Below are 26,970 nucleotides of genomic sequence, written 5' to 3'. Positions count from 1 at the left end.
ATGCATTCATGACTAAGAAAATTAAAGTCTAGGAGTTTCCACTGAACCATCAGTCTATTTCCATCATGTGGAAAAATGGAATAAGATACATAATGATTTTGTACGTATAACTGCAAAAGATCCCATTATGGTCAAATGGCTCTTCTTTTAAGTTTCATTCAGGATTCCTTTGTTTGTATTTTAGAATATGCCAGAGGACACCTTGAGAGACAACTTTTACTATGTATCTTTAACTAAGAACCATAAAAGGTCAAAAGCAAAATGCACAATAAATGAAAGTTGTAAGCAGGAGTGCCTGAGCCTTGATGTTATGAAACCAAGAGAGTCTTGTGCACGACTACTCAAGACACATCCATGGAATTTCAGGATGAAATACTTTTTGAATCCTAAAAGCCAGCATCCATTTCTTTCTGCTTTTACAGACCCAGCTTTCATAATTAGAAAGAGCCACAGCCAGTTATGAAATGGGAAATGACAATACCAACCACCACTACCATGATAAAATAGGGCAAACAAGACAAACACACATGACCACCGTTTACAAATTAACAAGATTAATCAAGTACATTGTAATGTGTTATTCATGAAAGTTCATTAAGTTTGGATGGGATTTTTTTCCTTTCAGAGGTTACCATGTCATGGATTACACTCTTAAACACAAATGATGCCCATCTTGACAACCTGCCTTTACCATATTTGAACAACTGTTTTCACCCCCACACTTTCAACAAAATTGAGTTAATATGGAAGGCAAAGAAAAGAGACATTGCAGAAGTTACTTCATTTTAATAACTTTTGGGTTGGCAAAGCCTATTTATACTCTGAAAATCTAGGCCTTAACTACAAGGGAAACTTTTTTCTATATAAAATAAACAGTCACTAACTACAAGTGAGTTTCATAGCTTAGCACAATTCAAGAATCTAGCCCATCTATGTTTAATTAAATGGATTTCCCAGTCACAACTTGCAATCAATTTTCTATAACACAGTGCAAGTGTAAACCTGCTAGGAGAGGAAAAAACTTCTGCTTACAGGAAGAGCGAATTACATATAGGAACATATAAATCTACACACATATATATAAGCTTTTCCTATATATGTGTATATTAAAAGCACCAGGGTACTTAAGCAATAATTCGTCCCTTAACATACATTATACACACTGATCCACTCTCATGGAAGCATACAACAAATAAGCACCTCTTGTGTACTGTAACTTGAAATCACTCCATGCACTGATGACACCATCTTCTACCTCATTCATTCTCCCACTCTAGAGTAAGACCGTTCTCAGACTCTCAGATACTTTTAACACTGTTCATCAGTAGTTACATGCTTCATTCTACATCAACAACAAGTCTGCACAAGAGCACATAGCATGATCCATATACTACTCACCAAATTTAGGCAAGGGGCTATGAAAATTCAGCAATAACATCTAAGCAATGGAATTCATCCTTGAATATGATGTTTTGCCAATTTTTTTTAGTAAGTCATTGACATTTCCCTATAATGCCCGCATTGGCAGATGACTCTTAACTATATTCTGTCACCTTGTAACAGGCAGCATAGCCATACACACTATTTGAACAATTTGGAGCAAAGAAAAGTATGACTTTTGCTTTTGAAAAAATGTATTATGAGGTTGAACAATCATATTGGATATTATTTTAATAAGGACACCAGAATGACTTGAACTCACCCCACCAGATTGATCCTGTTGGGGGAAAGGGGAAGATTCTGACACAAGGCCCCATAACAAAATTCACAGAAGAGACAGCGTGTATCAAGCCTACCACTACAGCATTAATTCAACCCTTTCTGGCAATGAGAACAATAAAACACTGATCCTTGTTAATCAGGGTCAGCATCATTTAGTGTTATCATCATGGGAGGTTCAAGGACATTGCAACACCAAAGTATTGAGAAGCCATTAGACCTTTCTGATAAAGCGTCAGTAGGATTTTGGTAGGTCAGAACAGCGGTGTCTCTCTCTTTTCCCCACCCCCACTAGCCCTTGGGTCTTCAGTTAATCTCATCTCACCACGGGGCAGTAAATCCCTGGGGGGACTCATCCTAAACAAGAGGGCATAGCACAAGGTGGCATTGAGAACCACAAGCTCCACCATCATCTTTTCTCCTTTCTTCATCTCTCCTGAGGCAGAGGGCTGCCTACAGGGTCAGCCCAGCACCGTCTTCTTCCCAGACCCCACAGATTCCCTCCTCACACACAGGGAGCAAAGCTTGGGTGCTTTCCTGAAGAAAGAAAGGGGTCGCATTTGTTACATGCAAACCTCACCATCTTCAACCCCCAGCTGCTAGAACAGTGAAGCCCTATAGGTGGGACTGACCAGGTCCTTCTTTGGGGGGTGAAAGTTGCAGGAGGTAGTCTGGGTTGAGGTGGTACTTAACAGCAGTGGAATTACTACTACAGACAATATGGGGACAAGCAGTTCCCCGAACCAGTAAGCACTGGTGTCACACTAGTATCACTTACACTTGGGCACACACCTGGGCATAGCAAAAATGAGTGCAAGAAGAAGAAAGCAGTATATTATGGCTGTTCTTTGCTTTTTGGAAGGGCAGATGAAAGGTCTACAAAGTTTCACTGTAAAGGAATGCACTTCAAAGAAGAGTTCAAGACAAATAAGATTTTGTCAGCTCTAAGTACAAAATTGGAGGGGGGAATAGCAGAAGTGTATTCTGCTCCTATTACTGTAACATATTATGATTTTCAACAAGATAATAATCTTAATCAACAGAAATAGGGATTCTTCTTCCCTCCAAGTAAACTTAAAGTCAGCAGCCAAAGGAAGGGATGGTAAAAATCTGAAATTAACCTATGTTAAAATATGAGTCTTTTAGTTAATTTCACCATTTCTTAGCAGCTGAAGGTCTTAGTCAAGTACCTCGAAAGGGGAAGCTAGTGATCACCTCTCCCTCCTCTCAGTTTCAAGGCCCAGCCTCTCGAGGGAAGCCAGGACAGCATCTTTCTCCCAAAGAGAGAAAACAAAATTCTCCAGGCCACCTACTGCCCTCTGCGGCACAGGACGCATCTACCGTCTCCGCTAGCATCTCAACCTCGGTTGTAGGAAAGCAGAAACAGAACCCTCAGGAAAACCAAGTCACAGCCCGAGGTGTAGTCCTCCAGCAAACCATGCCCGCAAGCCTCCGGCTCCCTGCCACGTCCAGGTGAGACTTACAGATGCAGGTGAAGACTGGCTGGCAAGAGCTCAGACACCTCTTCAGGAAGGTCCTGAGGTGGGGGCGGGAAGGGAGGCAGGGGGGATTTCTCCTCCTTTGTCCTGGAGGATCAGCGGGTTCCGAGCACGCACAAAGCTCGCCCGGGCTTTCCCCCGCCTCTCACCCCCACTCCCCTCCTGCCTCCCGCAGCCGCCGGCGAGCCCTGCCCTGCCAAGGGCAGGCGGGTACCGTAGGGAGCCGGTCCGACGCCAGCAGCCTCCGTCCGTCCGTCTGTCTGTCCGTGCGAGGAGGGCACTGCCCGGAGAGGGGCTGACCCGCTGCCCCGACACCTGAGGGCGGCCAGGCGAGACACCCTCCCGCCCGCGGCCCGGCCTCCCGCCGGGCTCCTGTCAGGGGCCACGGCCCGCTGCGGCCCCCTCAGCCACCGGGGAGCCCACCCTCAGCCGCCCCAGGCTTGAAGGGGCTCAGAAGTCCACCCCCAACCCTTACTCGGGGGCTCCGCTCTGCCGCCGCGGACAGCGGCGCCAGGCAGCGCCTCAGGAGAACAAGGAGGGCGCCCCACACTCACCGCCGCCACTGCCTCCTCCGGCCCCCAGCACCCCAGCAGCAACACCAGGCAACCGGCAGCCAAGCTGCAGCTCCGCCACCGCGGCTCCATCCTGCCCGCTCAGGAGCTCCGGAGCTGGCCCTGCGGCGCGGGCATAGCCCGGCAGGGCACCGCAGCTCCCTCCGGGCGGCTCCCGCCGGCCGCCCCGACCCCAACGCCCGCCCCTCTGCCGCACTCGCCCGCTTCTCCCGGCTCAAGTCCTCCCGGGACTACTTGCCCCACGATATTCATCCGCACCGTGGGCGGGCAGGCGGGTGGCCGGCGGCGGAGGGTGCGGGAGCGCGGTGCGCGGGAGGGCGCGCTGCACGCCCCGCACCGAAGGGGCCGTGATTCCCCGCCGCCACCCTTCCTCTCGGGCGCCGGGGTTTTGTCGGCTCGAAGGGCGGGCGCCTGCCTCTCCCCGCCCCGTACCTCCACCGGGCGGGCGGCCGCGGAGACCCCGGACTATTTTCTGCGGCGGAGGCACCTCAGCGCGCGGGGGCGAGGGGGAGCTGTTGGCAGTGCCGGGTCGCACCTCCGGAGGGGCGGGTGGTGGGGTGCGGGGCTGCGAGGGGCGGCCGCTCGGTGCGGCTTCCCCCGGTTCAGTCGCGTCCCGCCCGGCTCCGCTCAGGTGCGACGCCTCAGTGAAGACCGCGCCAAACTTTCCGTCCGGGGCACGCTTGGGCACGGCGCGGCGGGGAGCGGAGCGGAAGGCGGCGGGTGCCCCGTGAGGGGGCCGGGGCGCTGTGGGGAAGCGGGGAGCGACCCCGAACGGGGCTCCCCCATCTCGTCGCGGGGGAAGGAGCCGCCCTCGCAGGGGGGCCTCCCCACCCGCCCTGAGTGACGGCGCCGGGCCCTCCTCTTCCTCCGGCGGCCGCGGACCGGTGCCCGCGTGGGAGCAGCGGCGTGTAGCCGGGCCGGGTCCTCTCCGCCGTCCCCGCGGGCCGCCTGAAGCATGGGGCGCGCAGGGTGAGTGCCGGGCGCGGCGGCCCCCTCCCCGCGGCGCCCCCCGGCCCCACGCGTGACCCTGTCCCTTTGCCTTCCCCGCAGGGTGCTGGTGCTGGTGCTCCTCTGCCTGGGCGCGGAGCTGGCGAGTGGGGTAAGTGTGCAGGTGTCCCGGCGGGGGTCGGACGTGCCCGGCCAAGCCCGCCGGGGTTTGGGCATCCCGCGGCCAGCAAAGAGACACCCTCCCGCCCCCCTCGGAGAGGTGTGGGGTGGTTTTTTGAGCTGCCGTACACCTCTGCTCTGAGGGTCCTTTGTGCCTTTCGCCCGCTCGGCTTGGGTTAGTTCTGGCAAAGTACGCTGGGGTGAAGGACCGTCTCTGCTCGGTGTAACAGCTTTCCGCGTCTCAAAGGATGAGCGGTCTCTCTCTTGGCAACTGGCTGCCGGTCCTCCCTTCTTTAGCCTCTTCCTAAACCTTTCTGTTAAAACTTGACCCCTCAGATGCCTGCTCGCAAGGGTACAGCCCAGCACACCTCATAACTAAGGAAAAGCGATGCGATAAATTAAAGGATTAAGCTTTTAAGTGTTCTGTCAAGGTTCGTGGCTATGAATTAGTGAATATGTTTTAAATTGCAGGTCGGCATACGGAAGCAGCGACTTTATGATCTGTCAGTCTGACAATTTTGTGACATAAGCACAGATTTCTTCCTAATGAATGTTTAAACGAATTACTAAGGGGTGCGGGCTTTTTAAATGTTCATAATTTTTCTTTTTTTTTTTTTGGTGTTATAACAGATTTTCTGCAACTGGGATGCTGGAATTGTTAGCCCACTCAACTGTAGTGAATGAAAGAGTCCTTTGGAAAATCTGTAGCCTAAATTAAATGTCCAACTGAGGTACAGTCAGCAGTAAAAAAAAATTGTTCTACTGTGATGTACATTAAGATTGTACAATATGGTAGTCTATGGTCAGGATTCTGTAGTGTATGCACTATAATGAATTCATGGAAGTAGTTAATATGTTTTAAGCATGTTTATTTTAATTCAATTTCTAACAGACTTCTAACAAAAACAATTAAAACATGGGTTCTTGATTTGCCAGCCAATGTTTTTCTACTGCTTTAGCTACTCTTTTGATTAAAATTTTAAGGGTTAGAACCTTCCTGTGCAATTGAGAAGAAATCTTTTGAAAAGGCTTTAACAGCAGAGGGGTTTATACCTTTCATAAATAAGAAAGGCTTGGTTCTGCTTTGGACTCCTTATATTCAATTGCACTAGTAGAATTTCATCATCCTGATCAGGTGGTAGTTACAAGCTCTAATCTTCTCAAAGATTAAAAGATTAGACAATGTGGGAAGCTTTGAGAGTTTCTTTTCTTTTTATGTTTTTTTTTTTTCCTTCAACAAAACCAAGAACTGTTCTCCTGAGTGTTCTTGCTGCATGGAATCTGTGTGGAAATGACTTTTATAAAGCAGGTATTTTCAAGGCGTTTTGAAACAAATGTGCTACATTTTGCAGTCGTCGTTATAAATTCATGCAGTACGTATGCAGTGAAACTATTCCTGATTGATGTAGAGGTAACTGACAGCAGGTTTTAAATTGTTTGCTCCAGTTTTGCTTCATACCTGTTGCAAAGCACATGCCTTAAGCAGTCAGATTTTTGTTAGTTCCTTGATGTGTTTCACTGCCCATAAATGGACTTTGTCAATTTAAGTCTATTGCAATAACAGACTTGCAATAGACTGACTAGAATAGGTAGAATAGATTTAATATCTACATGCCATTTCTAAGTCTTCCTGCCAGTAGGGTTAGAAAACAAGCAAAACCTTTGTTGTGTAATCAGTCTGAAAGTATAAGAAATTATTAGAAATAGGTCCTCAAGTACTCTGTTTTAGTGCTTTATGTGTCTAAGCAGTTAATGCATTTAATTATTCTCATTAAAAATGCTGTCTAACAACCTCAACAGTCAAGATATAAAACTATGTTTTTGTCAGCTTTTCAGATACAGTAGTAGGTAAATGACTTTATGATATCACTGAGCTAAAAACACACCCTAACACCTTCCAGCATGAAGTAAGCTGTTAGGAGAATATACTAGTGTTTGGAATGTTTTTGCAGAAAGCAGAGCTTTTTTAGGAAAAGCAGGATCTCCAAAACTTTTCTTAATAGTCCTCTGCTATATGATTTGAAGTACCTGAGTGTACTGAAGTACTGTGTTAATAAAATGAGGTTAAAACTTTAGGTTAACAAGGGCTAATAAAACTAGAAGACTAGTCACAGAGACAGTCAACTGTTAAAGCACTTGCTGCTGAAGACAATGTTATTTATAACTTTCTTAATCTTCTGTTTCTTTCAATTAATCTCACTTCAATAGCTTAGCCATTGTAAAAGAAACATCCTAAAATACTGTACCAAGTTGTTGAGCATTCTTCAGGAACGTTACTGTGGACATGACTGGTAGGCAGTGACTGGCGTGTCAGGCCAGTGTCTCGAATAAAGTTGTATTCCAGATGGCTTTGACTCAGAGGTCTCAATTACAAGGTGTAGCCATCACTCCCTCTGTAAGAATACAATTTTAAAGTGTATCAGAATTAAATTCTCACCTTGTGCTTACTTTTCCTGGATAGAAATGATGACATATTTTGAAAGGCAGTACAAAATTAGTCTTGTAACACAATCTACATTCTCTTGAGCCAAATGTTGAAAACATGGATGACTTTGCTGTTACACATAGGGTTACTTTGCAGAGAGTTCATTACTTCATTTGTAGACCAATTGCTGATAGTGGCCTAAGAGTTTCCTCTAACAGTTTTCAGCTGATGTCACTCCAGAAGCTATGCTTCATTCATGTTTTCAATCTTCTATTATCAGTAATTTGTATTAATTGTGAACCAGGAGTGTCAGTACAAGATGCTGTGCAAGCATAAACCAGAAATGTACTACTGCCTTCAAGGCGTTCATTACACTGTAAAATAAATGACAGAAGTTGGCCCAGAGCTGGGGCAAGTAAGACAGTGCAAGAGAGGCAGGTATTTGCCTTGGGCTAATCACTGTCTGTCCCTGAGGCTCTTCCAGGCTACAGGGCAAAATACAATTTTTAGAAGAGGGACTTTTAAAAAAAGGACAGTCAGAGTTTTGCTCCTGTATCTGGGATGTCCTTTTGTAAACGTGAGATGGAGCATGAGATGAAAATGGTCAGAAAGTCTAGAGACAGCCTCTTGCAATGGAATTTGAGATTCTTATCTCTTCACAAAGTTCTCAGCTGATCTGCATCATAGTCCCAACAGTCATCCTGTGCCCACTTGAGAGCACACCTGACATACAGGTGAGATGACAACTCCTCATTTATTGCCTTTCTGCTGCTGTTCAGCTAGCTGAGCACACCTGGAATGTGTGCTAGTATTGATGTGGTATCCTAAGCACTGTTAGAACTTATTGTCAGACATGTTCTCTTGGAACAACTGAGCTTTCAGATGAAGTTCAATTCACTTTTATGAGTCTGGACTTCATCTACTATTGCAACTCTTCCAAATCTTCTGTGTGGTTTTTTTTTTTTCCTAATGTGCAGATTAACTGGAGATACCCTCTCTTTCTACTGCTTAATATCTTGTTCAGCAGAACATCTACAGTATCCAAGTAAGGCAAATAAAAACTACTTGCCAAAACCAGCTCTGGGCAGTCTTCTCTATTTTGAGTAACAAGCTCTGCTAGTTTATGACATGCTAGCCCAAGTGATCTTATTTCTCTCTTCTTTTAATATATCCCAGGTTTTCTGTGTGTTTGGGGTTTGGTTGGGGTTTTTTTGTTGTTGTGGGTTTTTTAAAAATCTATGATACAAATGATTCGTAATGTCTTTTCATTTAATATGTACTGGACCAGCTTAATTGAACCAAGCTCATTGTTTTCAGTGGCCTTATGCCAAAAATAAATTTTGTCCCAGAGCTCTGACAGAGGGGAAAAAATAGCTGTTTAATTATGGATATTTAAAAACAGAGTTGCAGCTCATTCTACTTTCCACAGTTCAGTTTCTGTAAATATGATCTTATCCATTAGGGCCTATCTAAAAAGTTTTTTTTTGTTCTTTGCCATTTCAATCAGTATTTATAAGTATGCAATCTTTCCATACTTTGACTTTTACAGCTATAATATCTTTACATAGCAGTGATCTTTATTGGGAAAGAAGTAATAACTGTATTAAAGTTATTTGTGTAAGGAAGGAGCCTACAGAATTCAAGAAATAACATACAATGCAAACCTAATCATATAAATCTCAGGATTTGTTTACCGGATAAGGCCGCTTCTAATCTGTAAGAATGCACGAGTGTAGAGGCACTTGTTTGGTGAATATTCATGTACTGCATTGAGAATGGTCATTCTGCAGAGGTCAGGTTTGAATAGTAATAGGTCTATAGCAGAATAATGAGACTTATTCCTCGTTCTGTAGCAAAATAATGAGAATTACTTTTAAAAAAATGTAAGAAGCAGACAGTTCATAACAGTGCTAATTATCTAACCTTTGCCAAGATGCGTTGAATTATATGTAAAATTTTCATTTAAAGCTGAATGTCCCTTTCTCTCCTATCTGAACAAAGAATTGTTTATTTGCTGAATATTTTCTGGGTGCTAAAAGACAATTAGCATAAAATGTCATGTTTCATTTGGCACTCAGATATTGCGTTAGGTCAGAAGAGCTATGAAATGAGGTAATATGTGTGCTTGTGTCCTGAAGAGCTTTTTTCATATCATTAGCCATTTAAGGTTGTGGCTGCCTTGTGCATAGGTGTGAGAGGCATTGTGTGACCTGAAGAGGCATTTTATTTCCCCTTCTGGACAAGCCAGCTCTGCTGCTAGCCACCGTGTTCCCCTGACTTAAGAACTGCTGTTAGTAAGTCATGCTGGTGTCCCTAAAGTGGGCAGGTCATTTCATGTTGGGGATTCTCTACCCTTTCCCCAGCCTCACAGTAGAGACGCTGTCTATGTGAGTAGGGGTCTGGTACCTTACTCCTTGCTAACCCTTCCTCCTGAGGTAACTGCAGTAACGTGCTGATGCTTCCAGATGTTGTGAGAATGCTACAGATAGCAAAAAGCTGTGATAATAAAGTGGCTCTGACTTACAAATCGGTGACTCCACAAGGTCTTAACTTTGCCTCTTGTTTAGTTTTTGTGTAATGGTCCTACCCCATTTGTAGACATAGAACAGCTCCAGGAGGAGAGCTGGCAATTCCCTGACTTGTACAGGGGGGAAAAGAACGTATTCTCCCATATGTCCCGAGACACAGCATCTGTTCAGGCAAGCTTGTCAAAGTATTGCCAGCTCTTGGTGTTTAATCAGACAATTTTTATGATCCGTAGGAAGCTGCAGTGTTTTTTGAAGAGTGTAATTGATCCAAAAGCTATTTCCTGTTCATACAGATACTCTGCATTATTTCTGCAAGTAGTTTTGCTGCTGAGTGCTGACTGGAGCCTTAAGATTAGACATCTAACTAGGCTCTTGTCAGACAGTTTTGGTTATGTATCAGACAATATGACTCACCTGTTTTTTGAGAAACTTTTAAGATTAACTTGAAAGGGAGAGCTATAAAACATTGCAAAGCCAATGATTCTATATTAAACAGTCCTGAGGAAAGAGAGATGTATTTCAGAGATGCTAGCCAGTTTTAACCTTTTGTCAATGCCTTCTATGGGATTATAAATTCTTTTAGGGCAATTATTTACGTACCCCAAAATAATAAAATAAAGGTATTCTTTTTTGGAGGGCGAAGCTATTCTTATACTGTAGAGTTGTATAATAGTATTTTGAGATAGCCATGAAGCCATGGTAGATACGGATGAAAAATTCTTTGCTGCCAGAATTTTTGATGTACTTGACCTCCTCTCTTCCTTCCAAAGGGGGTTCGTGTGCCCTTCTGTGGATAATGATTTAAAAGTAAATTATTGTCTAGATACCAGTATAAATTTGTATTACCAGGTCAAAAATGAAAGGACATTGGTAATGCCTGTGTCTCAGCTTAAATGTTCTAATGATGACAAAGAATAAAAAATAAGAATTTTTGAAGCCTTGATTGATAGATAATTTTCAAGCCCTCTGAGAATTCAGCCTCAAAATAAGAGTGCTTTCTTTGTCACTCTGGACAAAAGTAAAATGAAAGCACTTCTGCTGTTACCTGTGGAAGGGAGTGTTCTAGCAAGGTCAGTCTGTGTTTTGAAAGGGATCGGAAGGAGGCTGACGTGCTTGTTACAGGGTGCCTGTGAAATGCAGTCTTGATGGTGACTGCAATGTTAAATATTGTTGGAGGAAGAAGATCAGCAGGGAGTAAGATCAGTCACTGACATTGTGAACTTTATTTCCTTAGTTTTTTTTTTCTTTCAAAATATACCTGTAACCCAAGAAGGCTCTTGCTCTTCTGAGATGTCTATAAAACCTAACTGAGCTTGATATACTTCTCTCAGTTAACATGTCTGAGAAGGAAGAACAGTTAGAGTGGAATCGTGCAGTTCTCATTAGCTGTTCCTTGAAAAAAGGGCATTTGGAAGTGTAAGCAATAAATCTGAAAATACTTGGAGAAAGCAAATAATCTGTTCCTGTGCTTTTTGCACAGGTTTCCTGCTGTTTAGCCTGTCTTGGTTTTTTCCATACAACTTCCCCTTCTGTGATGGTGTGATTTATACAGAAGTTGTGTGGCTGCAGTCTCCAGTAGCTGTATTTAACTTTCTACTTTTCAAAAGGTGTTGACATTAATCTTGCTACTTGTATTCAAAGTCATCTTTTCTTTTCAGAATGGTTTCCTCTTCCCTCAGGTAGAGGAAACGCAAAGAGGTGGAATTAATACAAAGTCAAAGGAATTCCACGGATCTGCTTCTTCCCTGGCATTTGCACTGCTTTTTTCACAGTTCTTGCTGGTCAGAAGTGAGTTTGGCCCTCTTATTCTGCTCTTACCCAAATGGATACAAAGCTGTAATGATCCTTACAGACTGTGCTAACTTCCCCCCTTCTTGTTGTTTCTGCAGGCTTTTGATTAGCTGTGGTTATGTCAACCTCACTGGGCCACTAAACCAGCACCATCCAGTTTGCATAGTCTCTGCTTGGTTACTTTAACATTGAGAGAATCAACGCTGTGAACCAAATTGGGCTGATTTGCTTCAGTCCACTGGGATGTCCATAGCTACTGTATTCTGAGTTTGCCTTATTCTCTCCCTGGTCTATTTTCTCCTATTTGGCAGGAACCTGCTGTACTTTGTACAGCCTCCAGCCCTTGCCTCAACGTGCTCTTGAGCTCATCTGCCTTTGTAGCTCTCCTTCGTGCCTTACTAGTCTAGGGAGGCTGCCAGTATGACTCCTGGCAGTTAATCCTATAGTGCTTTTTCTGATGCCTCACTCCTAGCAGCAGTGAGGACGTGTCAACGCCTGTTACCTAGGAATCTCTGTTGCACAAATCTGTTTGAGTGTTGCACCTAATGTTTGTTGCTTTTGCCATTACTAATAGGAACAAACGATTCCAACCTTGACACGAGCATTTGGCAAGGCCTCAGTGTGATGTATAACCCAGGTAAAACCTCATCTAGTTGTTGTATCTGGACTAATTGGGAACTAGTTAGAAAAGGCAACACGTTAAGGTTTCTGTAAGAAATAAGAGTAATATTTCCTTTTCCGTCAGTTTTGCATATTTGTCAATTTTCCATTTCTATTGAATGGGAAAGAGGTTGGAAACAAGGTAGCAACAACAACGTCAGCTGTTTCTTCAGCATTTTTTTTTTTAGCTGGCAGAGAGATCAAGACTTGCTACTTTCTAGAGATCGGGTTAAAATGTTTGTACAGAGTAAGCTGAAAGCCAACTGCATAAATGAGTTCATAGCACTGTTAGGAGGGGTTGGTTTTGATCTAGAAAGCAGAGGAGAGGAAAATGAAAGTGCAGTTAAACAAGGAATGGACTTACGAATGCTCTTGTGCTTTTTAAAATCTCCAGAAATTAAATGTCAGTGAAACTGAAAATAACCTTCCTTTTTTATTTATTTGCTAGCAGCATTGTTGTAAAGCTCTAAATAGTGATGTCAGTGCCTTGTATTTTCTCAGCTTTTTTTAATTACTGCATGTACTTTACCTGTTCACATTGCATCAGAGTGTTTTCAAATCAGCTCCTTATGTTCCTTATCCTTTAGTTTGAATCATTGCAGATAATATTTTCTATTAATGAAGGTCATGCCCTCACAAGTAGTAAGGCTATCTCTGTGGACATGAAATAATATCTAGCTCCAAAAACAGGAGTATTAAACTAAACAGTGTTTCCTTAGAAAATTGATACGATTACAAAAAGGGTGATGAATCTATTACTCTTAATACTTTACTTTTAAGTTAAAGTCTGCTTAGAATTCTTAAGCTGGCAAGTCAGTTTTCCAGAAATGCACATATAAATGCATCCCATTACTGTAACAATAGATTAGTTAAATAGATTCACTGACACAATGAATAATTGCTTGACTTTCCCAGAGAGGAGCAGGACCATTCTAAAGTTGTAATAGTTCTCCTTATATCAGTCAAACTTTTCCTGTGAAGGAGTGTGCAGAAATCACTTGCTCTGTAGAATATCTCTCTATATATTTTGAAAGCAATTTGGAATTATTACTACTGCTATAGTGGAAACACATCAAAACAATAAGAAGGTGAATCATTGTATTGTACTTTGATTAAACCTATCCTCAAAGCAGGGTGTAACTGAACTGAGAGAACATAGCCTGCAGGAACAAAAACATTTGGCAAAAGCAAGCTTGGAAAATTAAGAATTTATAGTAGTCTTCAGACTCTGCTATAAAAGGAGACTGTAGGCTTTCAACCTCAGCCCTCCTTGTGAGATTTTTAGACTACAATCAAAGTGTGTGTGAAGGGGTTGAAAAGATGGAACATTATCTGTAAAATTAATGTATCTTCATGAATGCCTCTGCATGAACTGCAGCAGACGTGGAGTGTGGATTCGGCTGGAAGGTGAGGCTGCATTGCACAACGTATAGCATTTGCGTAGAACATGCTGACTCTCTATTGCCAGAAAGGATTGAAGTGTGGTGAGTCTCGGTCTTGTGGGCATGACTGAGGTGGTCTGCAATACGCCCTGGGTGCCAAAAGTTAAGGTGCTTTATTCCCGGCATACTTTGGAAATACATATGCTTTTTACTTTGATTCACTAGGGGCATAGTTGTAACATAAATGCATTGCTTGCTATTTAGCAGAAGTTTTTATCTGTTTTCATCTGAAAGTTTTTGACAGCTCTTTCTTCTTGTAAGCTTTATATGATTGTTTTTACAAAGGAGGAGTAGTGCATTTTTAACCTAATAAAGTAGTTTTGGCTTAAACTGGAAACTGCCTGTGAAATCTCCTATAGTGATGGTATTTGGCTTTTTGCTGTGATTTGAAAACGTGTAAGGTGTAAGCTTAAGGAAAATATAGAGGGAAAGATGTTAATAGAGTGGTGAAGGGAAGAAGCTTTCAAACCACTACTGTAAAAATAGGTGAAGTATTCTAGTCACCAAAGTAAATGTCAGATCCTTATCCTACTTTTACCACAAATCAATCCAGGAAATATTATTTAAACTCCACAGAGGTTTTAAAGTTAAATGAGTTGGTGACCATAAACAGAACACTTTAGATGGTCTCTTCAGGGTAGTGATTATATGGTTTGCTCTGTGGTACTTTTAACAACCTTAATCTCTGTGAATCTATAATCTTGTTAGGATTAAACCAAAATCTGCCTAGATAATTAGAGTGAGCTCCAAACTGTGGTTTGACCTAATATCTCTTAGTGGTATAATTTCCATGTGAATGGGTTGGTCTTGGAGCATGTGGAGTGTTGAGAACCCTCAGCAGCGTGTCTGGGGGCTGCGGGCCTCCCGTACCTCAGGTAGTCTGCAGAAAATCACCTCAGAGGTTTTGCAAAGACTGCTCTTCCGAGACTGTACAAACCAGGGTCTGGGTCAGAACATCTTCTAATGTCGCAGAGCACTTTTTCCATTGAAGGTAAAATGTGTTTGCAGACCCTCCAGAGAGCTGAGAGTTGCAGGATACGTTGAATCCTGAAATGAACACGCCTGTTAAAGTCACAGCAACAATATTCAGTCTGTTTTGTCTGTTTTCCAGGGTTCATTTATCATGGACATGGATTTCACACCATTTCCCTTACATAAAATTTCAACACATTACTTTGTATTTAACTTTAAAATACATAATCACTGGCTGCATTACTGATTTACAGATGTCCTTCAGCTCTGCCTGGACACCTTATTCTGTGGCAGGCTAAATAATAGTATTACCCTCTTGCAGGTGTGAAGAAAGCTTTGACCCAAGTCATATGGCAAGATTGGGTTGTGACTCCTAGTGCTCCGCTCTAGCCACTGGATGAAAACAGATTACAACCAGAAATGCAAAATATCACTTTGGGTAATGATCATAGGTCTATAATGTAGCTCTGCTTGTTTTAACTGTTGTGGCATAATTGGTAGTGCTTTGTATGCCCTAAGGCTCTTCTGTAAACGAGAAGACTTGTATAATCTGCTTTTGGAGATCTGGAAGTGTTGAACCTGTAACTAGTAAGGCACAAAACTGAAAAATTGATTATGGCTATCTAAAGAATCTCCATTCAATTCTCTTCTATGTGCTAGCGTGATACTGTGAAGTTTCCGAACCGTCTGGTTGGTTTTCATCTTTCAGCTTCACACTACCCAGCCAAGTTCTGCATGTGTTTCAGAGAGGAGTGGCAAAGATTAAAAACTACCTAGTTAGTCTCAACTACAGGCTGACAGCGGTAGAGTAGAATTAATTAATGTTTATATCAGATCTCCAGTGTTACTATAACTGTATTACAGTTTTCCCTGCATGAGTCTGTCAGCCCAGTCATCTTTGTGCAGTGATACTGGTTACAGATTTTGTTTGGATTATATGAACCATTGAATTTACCAGAAATCAATTTTGCAATTTTGTATATTTTCTAGGTATAATAATAATTGTTCTGTGTGAGTAAGATTAACAAGGCAAAATACTTCCAGCATCCCTTTCATCAAGATGTGTGCTTATAGTTCCCATTAAAGAAATTGCAGTGAGAAAGTTATTTCCCTCCTCTTCATTCCGGTATTATGAGCTCACTCATGGGAGGGCAGAGGGGTACCAGGGTTCGGGCCTAAATTCCTTTGCCAGAGGAATGTGCAGTGAGACACAGGTACAGGCTAGCTCCATGACATACTTGTTTAGAGGGGCCCTTCTGCAACCCGGCAGCTTACACATCTCAGATTTACAACGCTGCTTTATCTCCATGTTTTTGTTTTTAAAAAAATAAAAGAGACAGCATGATTAGTCTTTATGAAGAATGTTGTGAATTCTCTTTACTTTTCAAATAATGGATATTGGGTTTATTTCATTCCCTTTTTATAGATAGGCAGTAAGAGTGTATTTTAAGACCCTTAAAAGTTGTGGATATGATGGTAAGAAAGAGAGGTAGAGGCAATTAAAAAACACTCACTCTGCTGCCAGATGTAGTCTATGCTACTGTGTTTAACTGAGGTCAGTGAGAATTTAGCCTGTGTCTTACATAGGATGTCATTTGGAGCCTCACTGAACTGATTATATGCAGTTTCTTTTGGAATTTTATTTAGTGCCTGGCACGAGTAATCCTTATTTTCCTTACATAGTGAATGTCAGCGGCATCCTGTGCCTGATTATTTAAACGGTGCCTCACACTGTATCAAAGTAACACTAGTATCAACTTGTATCTTGAAAAAGTTGCCGAAGAGAACTGACATGCTTCCATTAAATAAGTTTATCATAAGACTACTATGGGAAAGTAATTAAAATTCTGTTTGAAACCAGATTTTCTCTGTAAGATGAAACCACTACAATTCATTCAATTACTTGGCAGAGTTGAGATGTACCGCACTTGCTCAGTTTATATCCACCGCAGCCTCTGCTCTTGATAAGCCTGAGATCGTTAATTCCCGTCTGATGATATCAGGTAACTGTAGCAGGATATTGACTTCCATCAGATATTTTATACTTAGGGCAGGAAGCTAGTATTTTGCAGATAAAGCATGAGGAGTTGGATGTGGCGTAAGGAACAAGGTAACCTAGATTCTATTCTCAACATAGTTTGAAGAATGGCTTCATGTAACTTTCTTAAATGCTCCGTATCATGTTTGTAGTTGTCTATAAAATAATCATGCATATGCTGATCCTGGTGGTCTGTGTTTCTAGTTATCAAGGAAAGGAAAAATACATTTAATTTTTCTTTCAAGTCATTGTAGTAGAGAGAACTGCTCTCAGACAGGAAGGTATATTTTAAGACAGGTAACTGTTGGTAACACTGAAAGAAATTTGGGGTAGGGGAGTAGTTGTATGTGTGTTTATTTGTGTTTTCCTCAATTGTCCTAAGACGATACGAGTGTTTTGCTTTCTTGATTTTCATGAGTAATCTACCAGTTCTTCTAATAGGTATGAATAGAGAATCATAACTGAATGCAGCTTTGAATTTGAGTTTTAATTTCACAAAACTAGAGAATTTACCTAAATCTTTTACTTTTCTTTACATACGTTCCACTGAAGTCCCATGGGGCTGGTTAGAAATTAGGATTACAGAAAAGCCTATACCGTACCTAACAAATAGCATCTCTGTAAAGCAATAGAACAAAGTTGGTGTTACTTTCTTTTATTCAAGTTACAAACCAGAAACAATCTAGTATATTGCCTAGGGATACAGGTGATTCCAGACTTTTTCTTTACAAGAGGGTTGGGCTTAAGAACACTAAGGATTTCATGAGTTAATTGTACTAGCCTTAGAATGCTCTTGTTTTACCAGTAGTACATGCTAATTTTTTATTTTAAAAAATCATGCCAATCTTCAGCGGTCCTGCAGATTTTCCAGCTTTGACTTCTATTGCAAAAAAATTTTTTTTTGGTCTTACAGATGTTGGAATCATGTGAAGATGGGAACATCCACTCTTATTTGAAATAAAATCTCAGTTCCTATCCCTAAATCTTAGACAAAAATTGAGGAAACTTGGAGGAAACAAAATGATCCTAAAAGTATTGGTTTTCCTTCCATGGCTTTTAAGTCAGGTCCTTGACTGTAGGGGCCTGTTATGTGACATCTGGATATCCGACTTCAGCAGCAATGAGAAAATGAGATGGTTTCCCTGAGACTGAGTTATCCCAGACCTGTCAGCTGTGGGGTTTCTTGCATCCTTGTACAAAACAATTGGCACCGGGTGCTGCCGGAGTCAGGATCTCTGACAAGCTGGATGAAGGTCTGTTTAGATAGGGCTGGGCTGAAGAGCAGAAAAAAATAATAAATCATACTTCCCTGGCCTGCAGGATCTGCCGTGTTTGTTATGTTGTGTTTGATGTACACTGGACACAGCTAAGTGTTCAGAACAAAGTTCAGCTTTTAAAAGACATTAATTGATTGTGCTGTCTCTAAATATCTGTGTCTTTGGATGAGCTGGAGTTCGTGGGAGGAGAAAGGCTGTTAAATGGAGTGAGACGCTCCAGCAGAGAAGCCTGCAGTGCAGGTGCCGGGAATCCTGTTTGCTGCTGCCATTATCTGGCAGGAGGCTGTGCCTGTGCCCTCGGTATGGGTGCATGCGTAGGTAGGAAAGGAAGGAGGGCAGCTTTTATTGACAGTTCCTCAGCAAGCCTCTGTTATGTCCCTTTTTGCAATTTAATATATAATTTGGTGCAAACTTTTAAACCTCAACACAGCAAATGCAAGGTGTTTTGCTCAACGTGAGGCAGGGAATATTTCTGCTGAGCGTTTAAATCCAAATAAGTTAGATAACTTATACCTTACGATAAGATAACTTGGCTAACTAAATAAAGGACAGACTAGGAAGTTACCTAATTTATTTGTGCCACTCTGCAAGTCTATGTACTTTAAAACTAAACCATTAAATAAAATGTCTTTTTTCAGTTATTCTTTCTGTACTATTTGTTAGCAAAGGTCTTAAAGCCTAAATTCATTTGGTGAAAAAAAATTTGGAAACCTTTCTCATGTCAGTACATTTGACTGAAATTTGATATGAATTAATTTAGCCTTGTTTGCTGCGTACTGGTGGTGTATAAGCTGCCATTGTTAGGGCACCTTTACAAAATCTGAAATGAAATATGTTGAGTTCACTGCTCATGGGTAAGTGAACACTCATGTAACCTTTTGTTTGGTTTTCTATAGAATTTAATTTACAAACTTCGCTGGAAAATAACCTTTTGCCCTTATTAATGTATTCTGTACCACAAAGGAATCCGCAGGGTGTCAGGGTGTACAATCTACAACCCCTGCTCTTCAATTTGAAGTTGCTGTTTGCCCTGGGAGGGGGTTGGTTAGGAAGTTAACGTTTGGATCGATTTGTAGGTTGAAATTTTAGCTCTGGTTATATTTTTCCCACTGCAGCTGTGGGTCTTGTACCTATCACAGCAGAAGTTAGTCTCTGTGCTGAATGTGGGAGTATAGATAGCTGTGATTTTTTTTTTTCCTGTGGTTAGAGGAAGGAAATGTAGCACTTATCAGAAGTCAAGAGCATGCAATTGTATTTGGATTTTACGTTTCAAAAATACTCCTCAGATAGTGCTTAGATCAACTTTGTTACATATCTGTGAGGTTTAATTATCTCCATGCACACATAAAGGAATATTTTTTTTCTGAAATGTCACTTTGTGAAGTTGTGAGCTTTCTCACATTTTTATTACTACTTCTGTAATGCTCGCACCTGTGAACTCAGATCACCAGATCTGACCCCATTGTACTCTCCTGCAGGAAAAGTCAGAATAAAAATACAATCCCTACTCAAAGGTTTGCAACCTGCCAGATACAGGCAAAACCTAAAGAAACCATTGGAAAATATTGCTCGGCAAGGGGCAGTCTCATCACACAAAGTGTAGAATCACCCTGCTGCTGTTTAAGAAACTGTGTACACACAGCTTTCTCGGATACTTGTTCTGTTTAATGATGGCAGCCCCTCTGGCTCTTAAAGCCCAGCAAATGCCTGAGCTAAATGTTTTTTTCCTGGGTATAGATGTGGAGGTTCAAGCCTGATTTTTTAATTTAAAGTCACTTATTGCAGTAGGAAGGTGTTGGTAATTAGCTAGCTGAGGAAAGTCTTGGAAACAATTGTCATTTCTCCAAGAACTGTTCTTTCTCCTAGGACTTGCAACAAAGCAGCGGCAGGATGGTGAGCTCAGAGCACAGCTGTGCTTTATGCTGCTGGCATGTAAATAGAGACCATAAAAAAAGGGAACCTTTCTGCAACACTATTTTATTGTGAAGCTGATTGTTGATGTGATAGCTCAGTACACAAATCTTTTGAGTCAATGATCAGCAATCCAAAGGGATCATTCTCTTTTCTTCCTTGCAACACCAGAAGCCTTACTCTTCCAGAAAACATAAAATTATTTCATATACTCAGGAAAAATCTTCCCCTGTACAGCCAAAAAAATACAGGAAACCTACTCAAGCCAGAAAGTACATCTTGGTGCTCACTCTGGGAACAATACACACGCCTCTTACAAATAGAGAGGTTAGTCAGGATTGTAATCCTTGGGTAAGATTAATGTTAAAGTATCCAAAGCTATTATACTTGATTTGAGTAAAAATGCATGTGGGTGTATGTTTATATACAGCTATTGCTTAGTTTAGACCTCTTGGAAATCTCAAAGGGCAGTAACAGCAGGCGGAAAGAGTTTTTAGGGTAAATTTGGCATCATATCCAGATTAGCTATTCAGTATTTCTCACTGACATTTTTGATCTCTGGAAGAAGGTTAAGGTTGGAGAGGATATTTAGCCAATTTGGTTTTGAGCTAATTTATCTGTTTAACTGAGGTGTGACTCAGATAATGACCATTAACAACCTGAGTCCTTTTATGGCTAAAGAAGGATGGTAAAAGGGGTAATCTGGAGCACCAAGGTTAGATGACTGACATAGGGAATGTAAATGCTTCCCTTTGACACAAAGATCCTACATGTTATGAAAAGCACTCTTGTAAACTGATGTGTGGATGGGCAGTACATGAGAGATCAACAGAAAAGGGAGCAAGGATGGTACGCAGTACAGCTGTTCACTTATTCTTTCCTTGCAGTGATACTCGGGCAACTCTAAAGGATTTCATTCATGTAAACTACTTCTGTAGGTCCCATTGCAGGGTCTGCTGCCTGTCCATATTCCATCACTCTGGGGAGTGAGGGTTCAGGGTAGTTATGCAGGTAGCAAAGCCTAATAAAGCCATTTCCAGATAATAAATAAGAGATGAAGCAACTGTCCATGTCATTGTGGAGTACGGTGTATTAGATTCCTGCGGAGTTAGTGTTTTGTTTTGCAGCGTACCATAAACATTGCACAGCACCTTTGAATGGGTAGAAGAATATATGATTTTCTCTGAAACAGTAAGGAGTTTTAAGAAAGCTGAATATAATTGCTTGTTTTGGAATATGACCAGCATGCAATGTCTATTAACTCCAATATCTCTGGTTTCCCAATGGCCACCAGATGCCTGAACTTCTGGTTTTTATCTCATCTGAAAGAAGGGCTAAGTCATCAGAACCCTTGATAGCTCAGGATAGACTGAGATATGAATGCTTCCTGCTAATTCCCAGCCCTGCCTGTTCTATCACCCACGTTTCTGATGACGCTTCTTATGACAACACAGTTGTGCTGAGATTGGGATTTTTTGACAGGGTTAGGTGCAAAAGGTTGCAGCTTTCCTGTGAGATACACACATTCCTTCAGGTCAAGGCCAGGGTTGTGGTGGTTATTGTCATAACAAAGACAAAATGCATCTAAACACATTGTCTAAAATATTTTTAAAATATTGGATCTCTCCCTCAGCAGTAACTGAATGGTCAGTCTTTAAAATGAGGATTTGTGCTCAGTGATTAATTCATCACTGAGTTTTGGAGTAGTTTTGGAGCCAAAATTAATTAGAAACTGGCCTGTAATTTCAAGGGGGGATTTAGTGGGTGACCTTTCACTGTGAGTTCTCTTCAACTCTTTTGCTCTTTTTTTTTTTTTTCTTTACCATTAAGAAAGCAATGAAATACTTGACCATGTGCAAGAAAACAAGTGTTCATGAAGTTTTCTTCAAAAGGCTTCCTTCTGGGATATTTTGTAAATCCCTGTATTTGTTGGCCTTGCAAGGAAAATACATAAACTATAATGTTCCTTCTTTAGTCTGAGTGATTCTGCATACTGTCGTGTGACACCTTCACTCAGGAACTTGAGGAACAATGGGCTGTAAAATACTTTTCCAGACTTTTGGTCAATAAGGATATTTTAATGCTGTAATATTACTATGTTAAATTCCCTCACCTCTTAGGTTCGATAGTGGTTATATTGTGTTACATTCTAGCAAGAGGATAAAATCAGTCTTGTGTTTGAACTGGAAAGCATGTAACATTTCTTTAACACAGTCATGTGTCAGAAAGAGAACCATAGTGCATTGTTTTTGCTTTCTGTATTTCTTTAGCTACCTAGATACGTTTAAGACACACAACCAGACATGTTTCAGACACATTAAATAATTTTATTGTGTTATATTTAGTAAGAGATGTTGTGCTGGCTGTGACCAACTACCCTTGATTATACAGAAAACAAATAATTTTTTCTGAACTTTTCTTCTTGCATGTTGTGTGGCCAGAAATGTAAGTCTCACAGCCCCTGCAATTTTGGACACTAGAGTTCAAAAGGAGGATGAACAGTGACCGTAGTTCCCTTACTGAGCCCTCAAGCAGCTGATTTGTGTTTTCAGCCATCACCATTAACTATAGAGGAACTGACCATGTATTTTCCAGGTGAACAAATAGGAACTTTGGCCACTCTTCTGAAGTACAACGTTAAATTCCATATGCTGTGCCGTGGGTCTTTGTTAACTGGGCTTGGAGAGTTGTGCCAAAAGCATAGTCTGTTCTCTCTCTCCTCATTAGTGGTGAGTGGGACTAGATACGCAGAAAAAGCTACCAGTACTGTGAGGCAGTGATGAGTCTGTGAAGAGTCATCCTACCACCTGCTGCACTCCAGGATATTGCACTCCAGCTCCTGCACAATATAAGTGCAGCCAATGGTTCACATAAACTCAGTCAGACCAGAAGTAGAAAGAGGAGCCTTTCAGTCATGGTCCTCCTCTTTCAGACAAACCCTAGGAAGTTTTCTGATCCTGCATTTATGCCTACTGTACATATTTTCTTCCTCTTTTAAAAAAAATCAGAGTTCAGCAGTAGCTACAAACTAAAGCAGCAAGGTTTCTAGTCCTGTTTATGGGTGGGAATGGGGGAGAATCAGATTGCTCACAGAAATGTGTCTACTTATCCTGGAGGAAGAATGACAAGAGATGAACTTGACTGTGCAGGTCTGAAGTACGCAAGAAGAGTCTGTGTCCTGGTGAGCGCAGTGAAAACCGTGAAGCACTTCTGTGGAGGTTGAATTTACAGCGGATGAGCACAAGAGTGAGGCTGACTTTACAGTGGGTGTGTGGAGAGGTGCAATATCTGTTGGTGGGAATGGAAAAGCTACTTTATTTTTACTACAAGTGCCAGTACTATACTTTAGGAGGAACTTCTTTAATCCTTAAAGCCTTGCAAATGAGTTACATATACCTCAGCATTTGAGGAAGAGCTGTGAGCAGACAGAATTTTTCTTCTGTTTTGTGGTTTTTTTTTTTCTCATTCCCCTCTATTTTCCCTCCCTCCAGCTAAATTCCAGCCCACATCTGCCCTTCCACTGAAAGCTTAAAACCTTTTTTCCTTCTCTGTGACCTTTGCCCTTCCTCTAAGCAAGCGCTAGAAAGGGCCAGGGTGGGGGCCAGCAGTCTTGTCCATCTCCTCCCAGCAGCAAGAGTTCTTCCTGAACAAGGGCAAGATCCAATGAGAAAATCAGGATACACCTTCAAGCCAGCATATGTTAAAGCCTTGACACTTGGATGTTATCAAAACATTAGCATCAAAATATTATTGCCAATATTGAGCTCTTTTTATTCCTGCATGACTATTTTTTTTCTTAAAATCCAGGTACAGGTAGGTACTTCTGCTCTCATTTTTGGAACCAAAGTACTAAAAGCAGAGGGTGATTTAAATAATTCCATTTTCAATAGTTCCATCAAGAAGACAGTACTGCTGTTGTCAAAATATAATTATTCACATAGCTCTTATATCTCTAATCTGACATGAAAATGCCTTAGACGGTGTAGGCTACATTTGCTCTCAAAGGAATCTGCCAAGATCAAGGCCTACATGATCCCTTTTCCAAACTGCATGTAATTTATTTTTTCTTTTCAAAATGAATGATCTCTTTTTCCTTTTCATCCTGCCCCTTAAAGGGGTCTGAAGACTGGGAGCTGCAGCTCTTGAAAAATACTTCTGAAGTCAAAATGATTGAAGCTGATAGTTATGTATTCAGTTAGGTCTTATGAATCCAGTTCAGCATACACGAGCCACAGGTTGATGGTCAAGATAGTACAAAATGACTAAAAATAATTTATTTCCTATATTCAAAAGTCTGGTTTAAACCACAGGAGAAATGGGTATTTGTTTAAACATTTCAGATATTAATGGAAAATCTTGAGATATGTACATCTGTTCTACCCAACATATTCATAATGCTACTTACAGCACACTGAAGACATGGCTTGTAGGCCACTGTTAGATGTGAAGTGGTGATCCCATTTCCACATCCAGTCAGTCTCTGCATCCCCTGTAAAGGATGCCATCAAAACAGCTATTGGAAAAGAAGATCTTATATATGGGAACTGCGAACACCTAATTTGTACTGTAGAAGCTTCAAAGGCATGAATACAGCTCTTTTTTTTTAAATGGGAACCCGAATTTTGAAGGCTTAAGATTTGGGAGAGTTGGGGGTGTGAAGAATCTAAGATTGCTTCTTCCTTGTAATCACTTTGTATCCAGCAGAGGTCTTTAGGCAGTGTTAACTGGAATCTTCAAAATCTGAAAGCTGTTTGCCTAGTGGAAATGTTTGTAATTGTGAGATGTTGATGCTGAAATTGCATGTGTTGTTTGTAAAGCAGCCTCAGTCTAAAAAGTAGGTGTTTTGAAGGTGGAGAATATTCTGATCCCCAGAAATCCTGGGAAGTTTTGACGTAGGAGAAACTTCTCCCAAAAGATGTGTTTTGTTACTGCTGAATGCTCAGAATACCTCAGGGTTAAATTTACATGAAAGGAGTATTCAAACAGAACTTCTCCTTTGTTCCAAGTTAATACGTGTATCTACTGCGCAGTATAGATACCAGATTTTGATCAGAAACATAAGTTAGCAAAAGTAAGTGAAAAGTTGAACATTCTTTGTATTCTGCTGTTACTCCTGTATGTACCATTCTAATGGTTTTTATAAAGCACAAAAGCGGGGAGGGATAGTGTACAGTGTCTAAGCTGTGAGGTGCCTGCCTCTTTGTCTATTTTAGGGCTTTGCTGACCTACACTAATGCCAGGCTCATACATTTACTGTGTTATTTAGATCTGTTAAGAGATAAATTTGTCTCTGCTTGTAGTTACTAAATTTAAAGTGGCTAGGTATAGCTCTGGGAAGTTGCTTCCATGAAAAAAGAGGTCAGTCTTTGAGGTACTGAGAGATTGTTTGGCCTTGAATAGCTTTAAGTGACCCATTACGTCATGGTAATGTGTTTTGTCATGAGTAGAACTGTGGTCCTGTATAAAAAAAAACATGGAGACTGTTCCTTTCTGCTCTATGCTGGACAATATCAGTAGTATACTTTAACTTACAGTGCCAAGATACACAGGGATACTCTAATAAATTTTATGTATTCTATTCTGAGCATGTCAGTGTCAAACAAGTCAAAACAAACATGAGGCTGAAGTAGCAAAAATGAGCCAAATGTATTCTTAGTGTGTCGACTTCAAAGTCTCGTTGCATCAGTTATGAATTTGGATCCAAGACTTCATGCAAATATATATCTTTCTCAGAGACAAAATGAGAGGGCCAGTTGAAGTGTGTATATTTTCTCTCTCCCTCTCCAACTCTCTTGAGTTTTTGAAAATATAATGTCTAAGAATGACCTGAATATTGAGGATAACATATAATATTCGTACAAGATCATTTGGACAATGTTGGTGCCAGTAAGTGTCTTCAGCTGTCCTAGAGAAATCAGAGCTAAATGCGTATGTGGTGAGCAGCACTAAATGCATTGATACTTAGTGTTGTTATTGACAAATTTTGCTCCCTATATTTTACTTCATATGCTGAGCAAAGAAAGAAAGAATGTGGAAGGGAGAAGCACGAGGTTTTCAAGAGTGACAGGGAATTGGGAATCTGTGTATATTACCTACGCTAAGAGAAATGTTTGAGAGTTTAATTATTCTTAGAAGAGATGCTATTTTCAATTCAAATGAACTGTATTTAAAAGATCTCAAGGGTGGTTTTGGTTTTTGGTTGGTTGTTTTTTTGGTGTTGAAAAGATCTAAAATCATCACATTTCATCTGCTGGTATGCAATTATTCAACCTGTGGTCAAGGATACCTTAAAGATCAAAAAACCTGAGCATTTGCCTGTATTCTTATGCTTCTAGCTTCAACTACTTGTTTTCTTCTGCTGCGTTCAAGCTGGGTAGAAGTCACAGAACACCCAGTTCTTCCCCTAGTCTAGCCATTGAGCCGAAGGGTGAGATTTAATGATTTAAGAGGCCCTGGAGTGTCTTCACTATTTAAAATGTCAGTGTTTGTAAAACTATCCTTGAGCTGTCTTCTTTAAACATGCTGTTCAAATTCCTCACTGAGAAAGCAATCCTAACAGATATCCCTGACAGAATTCTGTTTACTTTGCTTTAACAGTGACACCACATATTTGTTTAAAAACGGAAAATATATATGTACAAATGAAGGTAGACTTGGCCTAATCAAAATGTGGGTAGGTAGAAAGTGAATAACCTTATTCTGTGAATGAATGTAAATTACTGTAGTCTGGTGTCTTGAGATGATAGCCTCCCAGATGTGTTCTCATCATTGTTTGCATCTGATCAGTTCCTGTTTTTGGAAAACACTTGTTTGCTTCTCATTGCTGACATGAGAGGAGTCTTTGAAGATGGTCTACTGTAAGAGAAACATCCTTGAGTTGTGATGAAAGTGCCAAGCTGGAATAAAAAAAGTCAGAGTTTTGGTTGTGGACCATGAGTCATTTTTCTAGCTCCACTCTGCATTTCACTCTGCAGCTGTCAGTGGGAATAGCGATACAGATGCTGAAAAGCTGTTGGCTGACATTGATGA

The 26,970-nt window shown here is 41.2% G+C and overlaps 2 protein-coding genes across 3 annotated transcripts in view; one reads left to right on the top strand and one right to left on the bottom strand.

Annotated features, from left to right (window-relative positions):
• Positions 1-4,153, bottom strand: part of COL4A5 (collagen type IV alpha 5 chain) — an 86,867-nt gene extending 82,714 nt beyond the window's left edge. The window contains exon 1 of the mRNA XM_075107211.1: positions 3,773-4,153. Coding sequence (XP_074963312.1) covers positions 3,773-3,862 — 90 coding nt within the window. The 5' untranslated portion in view covers positions 3,863-4,153. The remainder of the gene's footprint in view (positions 1-3,772) is intronic.
• A 498-nt stretch (positions 4,154-4,651) lies between these two features.
• The window catches only part of COL4A6 (collagen type IV alpha 6 chain), a 140,504-nt gene continuing 118,185 nt past the window's right edge, over positions 4,652-26,970 (top strand). For both annotated transcript variants that reach the window (XM_075107210.1, XM_075107209.1), the window contains exons 1-2: positions 4,652-4,759; positions 4,841-4,889. In XM_075107210.1, coding sequence (XP_074963311.1) covers positions 4,746-4,759; positions 4,841-4,889 — 63 coding nt within the window. In that variant the 5' untranslated portion in view covers positions 4,652-4,745. The remainder of the gene's footprint in view (positions 4,760-4,840; positions 4,890-26,970) is intronic.

The sequence above is a fragment of the Phalacrocorax aristotelis genome, chromosome 11 (assembly GCF_949628215.1).
Source record: "Phalacrocorax aristotelis chromosome 11, bGulAri2.1, whole genome shotgun sequence".
Classification (NCBI taxonomy): Eukaryota; Metazoa; Chordata; class Aves; order Suliformes; family Phalacrocoracidae; genus Phalacrocorax; species Phalacrocorax aristotelis.
The sequence above is the reverse complement of the archived record's forward strand: the minus strand, read 5'-3'. Positions and strand labels throughout refer to the sequence as shown.